The 12,759-nt window shown below is 34.4% G+C and overlaps 1 protein-coding gene across 24 annotated transcripts in view; it reads right to left on the bottom strand.

Moving 5' to 3' along the window:
* The window catches only part of ZBTB46 (zinc finger and BTB domain containing 46), a 131,111-nt gene that overhangs the window by 79,511 nt on the left and 38,841 nt on the right, over positions 1-12,759 (bottom strand). For 20 of the 24 annotated variants that reach the window (XM_056812794.1, XM_056812804.1, XM_056812797.1 and 17 more), the window contains one exon: positions 8,184-9,151. In XM_056812794.1, coding sequence (XP_056668772.1) covers positions 8,184-9,120 — 937 coding nt within the window. In that variant the 5' untranslated portion in view covers positions 9,121-9,151. Of the gene's footprint in view, positions 1-4,645; positions 4,713-8,183; positions 9,152-12,759 lie in introns of those variants that run through there. The other 4 variants (XM_056812805.1, XM_007475524.2, XM_056812806.1 and 1 more) reach the window with 4 other exon arrangements.

The raw sequence follows: 12,759 nt of genomic DNA, 5'->3' as shown, positions 1-12,759 counted from the left end.
GAGCTAGGCCAAAACATTTGGAATATAACAAATAAATGTTGCTAAATAAATAATGCAAAAATTATGGGGGGGAAGTAGTAATTTGGATGTTGGGGAGAGGAAATAAATGATAAAGGGAAGAACAGTTAAGAATCTGTCATCAAGAGAATAAAGGTAAATATAAGAGGCAAAACCCCAAAACAAACTTTTAATTCTTTAAGCAGAGGCAAAGACAACTCTTTAGCAAACAGAAAGTACCAAAATGGATCACATCTAGGGCAGGAAAGTTAATAGCTCACATTTATATGGCACTTTACCATTTACAAAGAACTTTACTCATAGCACTCTTGTGAAGTACATGTATAATCACTCCCAATTTATGGATGGGACCCTGAAGCTCAGAAACATTAAGAGACTTAAAGTGCCTATGGCCAGGCAGCTAAAAATGTCAGGACTGGAGACAGGCATCTTGAATCCAAACCCAGGATACTATCCACTTTACTTAGATGTATGTACCATTTGATTCAAGAACAACAACAACAACAAAAAATCTAAACCCTTTTCCAGCACTTATTAGATCACTAGGTAGAAGCTTACTGAAGAGTCTCTTTATTCTCTTGAAGGATAACAGGAAGGAATTCATAATATATGTAGCTAAAAAAACCTAATGCTAAAATGGTTAATTTACTGCCACTGGTAGCTTCTGAGACTCAGTCTGCCCCCATATTTGGAAATAATATCAATATATGTCCTTAGTACTATAATACTTTATATATACCATACCCTCAAAAGTTACTCCATGTAAAACGGATCAGCAAAAGAGCCAATCTGAGGGAAATGAAGTTCCTATAGCTGCTATATAAGCAGTTCCTCTAGAAAGTATAGAAAAATCACCCTGAAATACTTTGCCTCTTTTCTGTACAGTGTCAGCAGGTAGGCAAGATGACAAGCAATAATTTAATAGATTAATCACCTGTCAAATTTCAAAAATTTTGAAGACATTCAGGTCACATGAGAAAAATTAAGTAGAATAAACTGTAGAAAGAGAAGAAAAAATAAGGAAACATGTCCAACATAAAAGGGGGAAAATGTCAAAAAGATTACATAATAGTACAAATAAATCAGATATGATGAACGGGCGTTATAAGATTTTTTTTTAAACTGGCCAACAGGATATCTAAAAATAATAGCTCAATTTAAAATGCCTTATATTAGGTGAAGTATAAAATCAACTGGAGAAATAATGACATGTTGAAAAACAACTAATATTTCAATATGGGGCCTAAGAAAGACCTATTTAGTGACTTGCAGATTTATTTATGAAGAAGAAAAATTTGGAGAGGGAAAAAGCAACAACAATTCCAAAACTGTCGGAAGAAATTGTTATCTCTAAAGAATCCTACATATTAAGATGAAGAACCTCAGAAATTCCATCCAGATAAAGTGAAACTAATTAAACACTATCCTTCTGATACAGCTGATAAATGACTTATTTAAGACCATTTACTCACTCATCCATTCATAGCCATGGTAAAATACAAACACTGAGAACATTAATACTTATGTTGCTTTTGAGCAGAAATGTTTTTCTTTCCCTAAGAGAGCTTTTAAAATGCTATTCCAAATGTATGTTGATTAAATAACATGAAGAAAACACATAAACCTTCAAGCTGATATCAACATTAAAGTATGTAAAGAAAGGATTTATATTAGTCAAGTTTCACTTATGACAAATACTGGTTCTAAAAGAAATGAGTCATTATATGTCATTGGAGAAATTTTTACATTACACACACAAGGGCAGTATGTTAGAATTGACATACATGTAATACTCCACCTAGGTATGGATCCCCCCCCCCCCCCACTTATAGGTTAGGTCCCTTGAAGGCATGACTGCTATAGTGGGTTGGAAGGCTCTTTGTGTACTTTGTACTCTGAAAATTATAGCTCTAGAATTCCCTCCTGCAATTCACCTTTAATAGCCATTAGAGTCAATTAGCTCAAAGCAAAGTCTCTACTTTCACAGCAGGCTAAGAACAGTCACTGCAAAAAATTTCCCTCAAGGCTGCATATCCTGCCCTTGCCTCTACTTTCTCCATCAAGCATAGAAACCTCTTTACCCTGGAAGCTCAAACCCCACACTGGACAGCTCATTCCCCTCCTTTTCAGCTTCCTTTTATGTGTGGTTTATCCCCATTCGAATGTAAGCTCCTTGAGGTAGAAATTGTCTTTATTTCTGCTTGCATTTGTGTTCCCAGCACCTAGTACAGTTCCTGGAATATAGTAAATACTTAAAAAATGCTTGTTGACTTGACCCATAAACCTCAGCTCACTGCTCCCATAACATATTTATGAGTAGAATAGGGAATTTGATAAAGAACATGAATAGTGAGCATACGTGTTTCCAAGGCAATACACTTCTTGCACTACAAAGCCCCTGGTAACATTTCTCTTCTTGTGGAGTCTTTATACTTCTCTGGGCACAGAATCTCTGCTTGGCAGGTTGTTCAGGTGGGCTTCAGGGTCTTTTCATAGCTCAACTCCCAAATGCCAGGGATAATTCTCTCTTGAATCCATGGTTTGTTTTCTTCTCTGCTGCCAGGAATCATTGTCTTCAGAATTGCCTATATTGATCCTTTCCACTTGACTCCTTGGACCTGCTCCCTCCCTGGGAGGTAGGAAATTTCCTATAGAAATTTAGAGAATAGAGAAGTTCTTCTGCAGGACTTCATGGCCAATCAGAAAGGAAGAGAGAAATTATTTCTCTCTCCCCACAAGAAGGGAAGAACAATTCCTTCTCAGGAGCTGGTTTCTTCCTCCTTAGGTAGCTTTCCTCTAGACAGAGATCACACTCCACAAATTCTCCTGCCTTGACTACCCACAGCGCTGGGAAGCTAGTATCTTAAAAACCAACATGGGTGTGACCAATCATCTGCCAGCCAATGGTAAATTGTCCTACAAATCCATTAAAGAAAACTTGTGAAGGGAGAAAACTCACCTTTTTCATTTCATTTAACATATCACCATGTTATCTGTTTCTGTAATTTTACCCATTAGCTAGAAGAAGTAAAATAAACTGGGCAATATGATGAACTGGTCAGGTCAACTGACCAAGTCTCTCCTCATATACTCAGAAATGTATTCATATGCATCTTTAAATTTTCGAAACTAGTAACTTAAGTTGTCATTCTTATTGTTCAGTCATTTCATTTGGGGTTTTCTTGGCAAAAATACTAGAATGGTTTGTCATTTTCTCCTCCAGCTCTCTTTACAGATGAGGAAACTGAGGCAAATGGGATTTAAATATTTTGCCTGTGGTCACACAACTAGTTAAGTGTCTGAAGCCAGATTTGAACTACAGGTCTCTCTGACTTTAGGTCTAGTGCCCTATCCATTGAGTCACCTACATACCCCAGTAGCTCAGGTAGGGTCTCCAAAAACCTTTGAAGGGCATTTCTCATGAAATGGTAGAGTAAGAGAAATTCCCAATTTCAGCACTTGAAGTTTCTGAAATATCTATGACATACTTCCTAGGCTACAGAAGTGATCTGTAGAATAAAGTTGTTTAGAATCAAAGAATCTAGTGCACAAGATTTAAAGTAACATAGCTGAAAGCCCATTTTGGTTAATCAGCTTTAAATAATTACTACATTTTTTTACATATACACTTATTCCTTCCATATTGTGACTTTCTCCATCACAGTTTTTTGATATATCATGGGATAGCATATGAAATTAAATGAGAATTTTAGGCATGTTTTGTGGAACCTGGAGTCAATATGCAAAGGCCAAAAGACAACCCAGAAAAAGTTTAGAAACGATAAAGCCTATAATCAAATATTTAACCCAAATTTTACAACACAGTCCTGAAAATACCCCATAAAAAAAATTCATACTTTTCTGGTACAAAGGGAGAGCCAAAATTTTTTACGTGGATTTTCCAGATCACAGGGGTGCTACACCTCTAACCCTCCAACATGAGGAAGAGATACCTTTATTAATAACCTGACTCATCAGGAAGTCAAAACCAAAACAATCAATTTTGGAAAGTTCCCTTATCAGAAAGGTTCTAATAAGACACAAGGACTACATCTTCAGGTCTACTGAACATAATTGTTAGGTGGACAAAGCCTGACTCAAGGGAAAATTTGATTTTTGAATCTATATATAAAACTATGAAATTCTAAACTTAATTTGCTATAAAAATAATCACTAAAATGATAAAAATAAAATTTTAAAAGGAAACAACACCCTGAGTTTACAAAGCAATTCACAAATATGATCATATGATCTTCATAACTACTTTGGGGAATAGGTAGACATATTATACTCCAATATACAAGAATCTGAGGCACAGAAAGATGAAGCAATTTGTTTAGCTAGAGTTACACAGCTAGTAAGTAGCAGAGATGGAATTAAAATCCAAGTCTAGTAAAAAATTATTTCACTGCTTTTCACATTATATTATGCTGGTTCTATGTTAATTATATGTATGCATGCCAATGTATGTGCATCTTTATACACATGTATATTTTACATATGTATATATATATATAAATATAAAACCTATATGATATAACATAGCTACTTTTAGTTAAGTCCTAAAATGCCTTCCCAGGACAAAACAATAGAGAATAAATAGAAGGAAGTTAAGGGCATTTCTTACCCCATAGTACAGCCTCCCTTCTTCCTTCCACAAAATTAGACAGTTCTCTTCTCTTGCTCTGAAATAACTTTATGGCAGAAAAAAGGAATGTCAACCAAAAGCAAACAATGTTGCCAGTGTGGCACACGCTCGCTCTCCCTCCCTCCCTCTCTCTCTCTCTCTCTCTCTCTCTCTCTCTCTCTCTCTCTCCTCTCTCTCTCTCTCTCCTCTTTCCCCTCAACTAGTCAATCATAGACATAATTCATCTATATTCATATGCCACAGAAAATTTTAGTTGGTGTTCAAGAGGCCAAAAACCAAGGCGGGGGGGGGGGGGGGAGGATAACTAAAATAGTGACAAGAAAATAACAGATAAGTAATCATTATTAAGATGGGAGATGTGTAATGGTACCTGAAGGCAGGAGGCAATGTCTTACCACAGAGAAGTAACCCAAGGCACCAGGGTAAAAGGTTCTACAAAATTAGAAAGGTTTTGAATACAGGGTAATAATGGACTATCTCTTGTCAAAGGACCAGTCTTAGTTTAGAGGAGTCCAGCACTACAATGTTGGCCACTATGGGATGATTGTTTTTAGCCACATTAGTTCATGAAGACAGTCTACTAAGGTAAACCTGGCCTTGGAATCTGTGTCAATGGAATGAAAATTCACGCTGATGAAATAATGGATCCTTTTAACATAATAAAATACTTCACGACACTAACTACTTAGGCCAATTCAAGCTCTATGATTTTACCAAAAACTCAAAGCTTCATTAAACTTTTGACACTATGTACACAAATTTGGTGACTTACCAATATGGAAAGTATATTTTTAAATATTTAAAATTTATATCACAAATACAACTTACTTTAAGAAAATCTGGCATTGAAAAGTTTTAACTAATAAAATAAACATATTTTAAAAGTTTTCAATACAAAAATTAAAGTTCCCCTAATAGATTTTAAAATAATTTTACTTACAAATATTTGACTTACAATGAGTCTTTCTGAAACATATAGGTTGTGCTAAGTAAGGTTTACCTGTACTGTTATTTAAGATATAACTATTGGTGCACAAGTAATTGACATGTTAAACTGTTCTTTGCCATGAACTAGTTACCTGATGAAGCTTAAAAATAAGTTTCAATGAGAGTAGTTTCTTGGAATCTAATAATTAAAATGTGCTTTGCTTTGTTTTGAAAATCATTAACACTAATATAACAGTCTTATTCTTAAAAGTTAATAGGTAATGGAATCACTGGAAGCTTCAGGCAATGAGAGTGGGAGTAGTTTCCTTAGTTAGAAAGGATTCCTGAATCAGAACTATTTGAGTCAGCTTGAATTATTAGCAAGACATTATGAATACATTCCTTTAGAAAGGAGACAACTTTTTTTTTCTCCTTTTAGCAAACTGCTCTAGGGAAAAAAAAAACATCTTTAGCAATGTTACATAAACCTTAAATGAAGGTAAATTGATTTCTATAAGGTGTAACATTTAATATGTTCAAATCCTATAACTAGATATATAGTCATAACATTAATTATATGACTGACTATCCAAGAAAGAGTGCAAAAATACTCATAAGATTAAATCACCAACTTTAGACCTTTTCTCTTGGCAACTCAAAATAATCCAAGCAGAAGCATTTTATGGTTTCCTTGGCAACTTAGGGGATTTAAGACTACATGAAGTACATGAAGTCAACATCACTTGTTTGATTCTAAAAAAACCTTCTACTGCTAAACAACCAAGGTAAAAATATGAAAACCCACAGGCTTCAAACATTTGCTATTTAATAATAATATGATCATCTAAATCATTATAAATATCCTCTGATGAAACTGCTCTGGTTTAAGTATCTTGATTCAACATTGAGTGACATGATACAATAATATCACAGTGTGCTTTAGTTCTACATATAACTCAAAGGGTACTATTCCATTAATAATTGCTTAATCACCTTAAATTATCCCCAGCCATTTTAGTACTTCATAACAGAAAAGCTTTTTCCAATGATTTATCTTGTTTTACTATTACTTCTCAGTATGAAATCAAGGTTGATGAAACGTTATAAAGAAAACTACATGTCAATTAAAAATCATTTGTTCTTTTAATGCTTCAAATAACTATCCCTTTTGATAGTCAATACAGAAAAAAACTGACCAGATCACCTTGACATCCTCATTCTTCAAATTTTGAGGGAAAATTTCTAAATACATTTAATTTCTCTTATGAAATAAATATGCTGGTTGAAATTTAAAGGAAAGGGGTCTTTGTACAAAAACTGTTACTCATTTGTTTTTCTTTAGTTATTCTATTCAAGACTGGAAGGAAATAAGGTTGTAAATGAATGTCATAATGAATTTCTTATACTGGTCATCTAATAAATAAATTGTATAAGGTAAATTTTAAACACTAAAGATAAAAGTCAAAAGTCATGCCTCCTAGAATGTGAATTACTTAGAAAATACCACACCTTCATCCCAGGGAAAGAGAATTAACACTAGTGTCCCATTCATGTTATTATTCACCTGAGCTTGAAATATTTGACCATTTAATTCTAAGAAGAAAACACAATTAAGTAACATTTTCATTGAATGGTGACTTTACCCTAAAAAAGCAGTTGACATATCATAAAAAGAATGAGAAATGTTGGCATCTATGAAGGGGAGAATATAAGTGACCAATTTCTGCCCATTGTTCTTTCCTATTTAATGTTCCTTTTTATTATTTAGAAGTCTATCACTTGTAAAATTAAGTTAATGACCTTAGTGCTAATGAAAGATGCTTCGAATATGTCTAAGACAAGCAACGAAAACTTCTTACTAAACTAAATATAACTGTAATTCAAACTGAGAATCTATGAAAGTGCATCTAAATTGTCTTCCTGATTTTCTTCGGTTACACATGTAACTGCTGCAACATCTCCAGATTCTTGGGCTCATGTTATCCATACGTACAGACAAGAGTTTGTAGTATTAATTTTTATATATATAAAAATATATATATAAGAGTAGACCCATATCCAATAGTCAATTCTCAGCTGAATGTACTAATGAAGAAAACCCATCAGTTTGATGGCCCAAAAGACTAAAAACATCAAAGTTATTTACATTTGACTCTAAAACACATTAAATTGTTTTCTTTGGCAGAAATGTCTGTTTGTCTATATTAAATTATTATTAAAAATAGAACGTTATAATCTCTAAACACACCTATTTATCATGAAAAGAAGTATCCATCAAATGTCTTTGGGGAAAGAAACTAGTTTGAGGTTTAAAGATATGCTGCATGATCCGCTAAGTGGATAATCATGAATTATACTATATAACAATGCTCACCAAAAGACATCTTGTTATTATTGATATTACTGACTTAGAAAATGAAATTTTTTATCATCTGTTTTGAATATGTCCAAGTACACTGACATCCTGACTTATTCCACTTATTTAAATATTATTATCATACTCTAATAAGGAAAGAAATAGTCTAATATAAAGTATTAAGCATTTTTCTTTATTATTGGAGTTAAATATATGTAAAAATGAAAAGCTTACTTGGATCACGATTATTATAGGGCCATCCTGAAGCAGATAAAAAAGATGGCATTGGAGAACTTGCCCGACTGTCATCTTCTACTTGCTGGGTAATGTGACGAACAGTTTCTTTGTTTTTTCGATTCTTCCTACGACCTGTGGGTTGCCAACCATCCCCTATGCTTTGTTCCGAGAAAGTGTTCTGTACCAAACTATCCTTGACAGTACGCAATTCATTTCCACTATAATGTGATGGTGAAATCTGTTCTTCTTTAATACGTAATGACCCATATCCCATGTCACTAGTCCACAAAGACTGTGAAGAAATATCCTCATGGTTATCTGTTTTTGGTTCCTGATCTTCTTTCCCATAGCTGCTTCCTCCTTCATGACAACTGGCAATGGCTGAATCTCCAGAGGAATTTGCTGGACTTGTTCGACGAGCTAACCATGGAGAAATACTCCTACCAGCTACTACTGCTGAAATCAATGCATCAGTACTACTGCTGGAAGGAGCCCCAATTTCATAGTCTGCAAGTTCATCAGATGCATCAGATTTTATGCTTATATCAAGAGCTGCTTTTATAAAATTATGACAGGCTTGCACAATATCAGTCATCTGAAGATAACTAGCAGCTGACATCACTTCAATAACATTCCTGCTGGTTAAAGCAAGGTGAGCAGAGTACATAAAGTCAATGATGGCTTTAAAGCCCTGTGCAGTAACAATGTCTAAATGAGTAACTGTAGCCTGATCAGAAGTCTTCTGTACCTGGCAGTATAGCGTTTTGAAGTATCGGCTACTCCCAAGCAAAACATTTTTGTGAGCTTTAAAGATCTTCCCCTCTACTATAATACAAACATCACAGAGGATCCCATGCTGTCTCTGCTCATTCAGCTCACGAAGAAGATGACGATAATGGGAGGCAATCTCCATATCTTCTTTTCTGTTATTCATTTGGAAATCTGTGTTATTTCTTCTATAAACCCTGTAAGGGTAAAAATGAAACTGTTACTAGTAGGTACAAGCACAAATTTTGCAGTAGCACTGATGGAACACAAAGTCAACTGTTTTACTGGATTAATTTGTTACCACAAACAAAAATTATTGCCTAGAACAGACTGAGCATTTTAATCAAGTCATATTATTCAGAAGAACAGAGTCACAGACGTACATAACCTTTAATTGGATCACAAGATTATCGAATTTAGAGTTGGAAGAAGTCTTAGAGCTCAAATAACTTCTTCATTTTACAGATGAGGCAAATGCAGTGCAGTGACTTGTCCAAATAAGCCAGTCAACAAACATTTTAAAAATGCATACTATGTGCAAAAGCAGTGTGCTAAACTCTGACGATAAAAAGAAAAGCAAAAACATTCCTTGTCCTCAAGGGGCTCAGAGAGCCCATTGTTGCAGGGGGCACTGGGAAGACTTCCTTTTGTAGAAGGTAGGATTTGAGGTGAGTCTTCTTTTTAGCAGGGAAGTTAGAAGGCAGAAGTGTAGATTTTAAGTATAATATATATACACATATGACATCTAACTCTTAGAATCAATATATAGAAAGAAACTTAGCAGGAAAGGCAAGGAAAGAGGGATCAATTACTAGATGGAGTAAATGGATCAAGTCTTTCTTTTTAAAGATTTTGTACCATATTTGTGGAAAGATATGAAGAATGTAGTGGAGAAGGAGATTTGGATTTTGTTAGAAGCCTTTTCAGTATCTATTGACAAAACCATGAGGTTTTAAATTATTTATATTATTAATATGACATGTTTCTAGTCTTCCTAATATTAAATTCTTGTATACATCAACAAATAATAATATATATTCTTTCTAATCTATTATATTCTATTTGCTTAATAGCATCAATGTTTATTAGTTATACAGATCTATAGTTTTCTTTCCATGCTTCATCTCTCCCCAGTTTAGTATCAGGGAAATATTTGTATCACAGAAAGATATTAGAAGTGTTATTTCTTTTCCCATTATTGCAAATATTTAAATGCTTGAAAGAATCCACTTGTAAATCCATGTGGAATTTTTTTTCCTTTGGCAATTCAGTTATGCTTTGTTCAGTTTCTTTTTCAGATATTGGGTTGTTTAAATATTTTGTTTCTTTTTTTGTCGATCTTGGTATTTTATGTTTTTTGTAAACATTTATCAGTTTCCTCTAAGTTATGTTTTGTTAGCCTAGAGTTGGACAAAATAGTTTCTGATAATTAATTTCTGCTTCAATTATGACTTCTCCATTTTTGTTTTTAATAGAAACAATGTTTTTTCTTTTTTAAAATGAGATCAGATATTTATTTTATGATTTTCTTTTTTTAGACATATATTTTATTTGTTTTAATTAACCAAAATCCACCTTCTCACTGTTTCTCCAAACTGTGAACACGAGAAGTTAAACCTATCATAAATATGTTGTTCAGCTGAAATAACTTTCCATGTTGCCTTTTGACCACAAAGAACCTCTCATTTTAAACTCACTTAGAGTGATTACTTCACCTCTCAGGAGGCGGACAGATTCATTATTGGTCCTCTGGAAATTGTGGTTGGTCATTACACTGAGAAGAGTTCAGTATAATCACATGCTATCATTTATATAGCACAACTTGCACAATTCTTCAATTTATGGGCACCCCTTCAGATTTTCATTCTTTGCCACCTCAAAAGAGTTATAAATATTTCTATACATCCTTAGATGTATCCTTCCCTTTCCTCTAATTTCCCTCTTCATTTATTCTTTTCCATCCTATTTCCTTATTGAGTGAAATGTATTTCTGTACCTAATACTGTATCTATGTATGCATGTATCTGTGTATTCTTCCTTCTTTTGACCAGTTCAGGAAAGTAAAGTTAAGGTGATAGATGCTACTCTCTAGCCCTCTTACTCCTAGTTAGTATGTCTTCTCATGCACCCTGATTATTAAGATCATTTCCCCCAGCATTCCTTTCCCTCCCACCCCAGTATATTCTTCTTCTTCCTCTCTCCATTCTTAAGATCATCAAGACAATCAGAACCACTCCCAGGCCTTTTCTATTTAGACTACATTTGTGACCCCTGGTGATGACAGGAATCAGAAAGGAAAACTGCATCATCTCCCTATATTTGAATTTAAGCAAATTTATCCTTGCTTAGTGCTTAGTAATTATTCATTCATGTTTGCTTTTGATATTTATCTTCATTGTGGTGAAGAGTTCTATATTGAGAGAACTCTGAGGAGTTCTCTATTTTATTAAAGATCTATTTTTTCCCTTCTAGTCAGCTAAGTAACTCTTGGTTGCAACCCAATATCCTTTATCTTCTGGAATACTGTATTCCAAGTTTTCTGCTCCTTTAATGTGGTGGCTGCTAAATCATGTGTGTACCTGACAAGTAGCTCATTGCTACTTGATTCTTTCTTTCTGACTGCTTGCAGTACCTTTTTCTTTGACCTGGAAACTCTGGGTTTTGGCTATTATGTTCCTAGGGAATTTTCACTTCTTGAAATTTGGTGTTTAGGCTTTTCTTGGGAAAAAGGGAGAAATAGTACTCAGACAGTTCAATGATTAAGATTTTTTCTCCTCCATTGGTTTTCCAAGTCAGTTATTTTTGCTATGACTTTAGATTTTAGATTTCTTCTAGCCTTTTGACTTTGTTTTAATGTTCTTTGTTGCTTCATAGAGTCATTGGCTTCTATTTAGTCCATTCTAATTTTCAGGGAGTCTATTAATTGGGCGAGGTTTTGTACTTTTTGTGTCAATTTAATTCCCTTTCCAATTTACTCTTCTGTAGCTTTCATTTCTTTTCCATTTTTCCCCCTCAAAAGTTCTCATTCCATTTATATAAACTTATTTTTAAAATATTTTATTAAACTTTGCTTCATTTCTTCCAGAAATTCTGGTTGAATTTGTGTTTCTGTGTTTTTCTCTGAGGCTTTGTTTGTAGGTGTTTTGGAGTAATTTTTTTTTTCTTTTGAGTTTGTGTCTTGAATATCCTTGCCCCAATAACAGCTCTTTATGATGGAGGGTTGTGTTGTTTTTTTTTTCCATTTGCTTGTTCTCCCAGCTTACTTCCTGATATAGGACCTGAGCTTAGGGTTGGGTTAGGGTTCCAACACTTCTGGAAGGAAAGTCTGGCCTGGGTCTATTGATGTTTCCTTAGAATATTGAAAAGTATTATTCCAGCATCTCTGTGACAGATTGTGATCCAGCAAGCTTTTGGAGCTCCCAAAGTAGTTTGATCTGGGGCAAAACTGATTGCTGTCCCCCTGGTCTGAGCTCTGCAAATTTCTAATTTGAGTTTCATTTTGAGCAAAAGTATATTGCTGTCAGATTCCATCCCTACCACCCACTGGAAAGCACTGTTGGTTTACAGTGGCAGAATTGTCAGTTCTCCTTTGGTTTTCAATTCTTATTCTGTTTATTTCTTTGTAACCTGGACTAGATCCTAGAAATGAGATCCTGCTCTGGGCCTGCCATCTGAGTTGGACCCCAACTGCTGCAGGTAGCTTCTAAACTCCTCCTCTCTCTGAATACTGCCCATAGTTTCCTCTCCTGGGAATGCTATCCCTGTGTGCAGATCTCATTCTCTTTTGTGGCTCAGAACTGTGCAG

This window comes from Monodelphis domestica, chromosome 1 (assembly GCF_027887165.1).
Source record: "Monodelphis domestica isolate mMonDom1 chromosome 1, mMonDom1.pri, whole genome shotgun sequence".
NCBI classification, from domain to species: Eukaryota; Metazoa; Chordata; class Mammalia; order Didelphimorphia; family Didelphidae; genus Monodelphis; species Monodelphis domestica.
The sequence above is the reverse complement of the archived record's forward strand: the minus strand, read 5'-3'. Positions and strand labels throughout refer to the sequence as shown.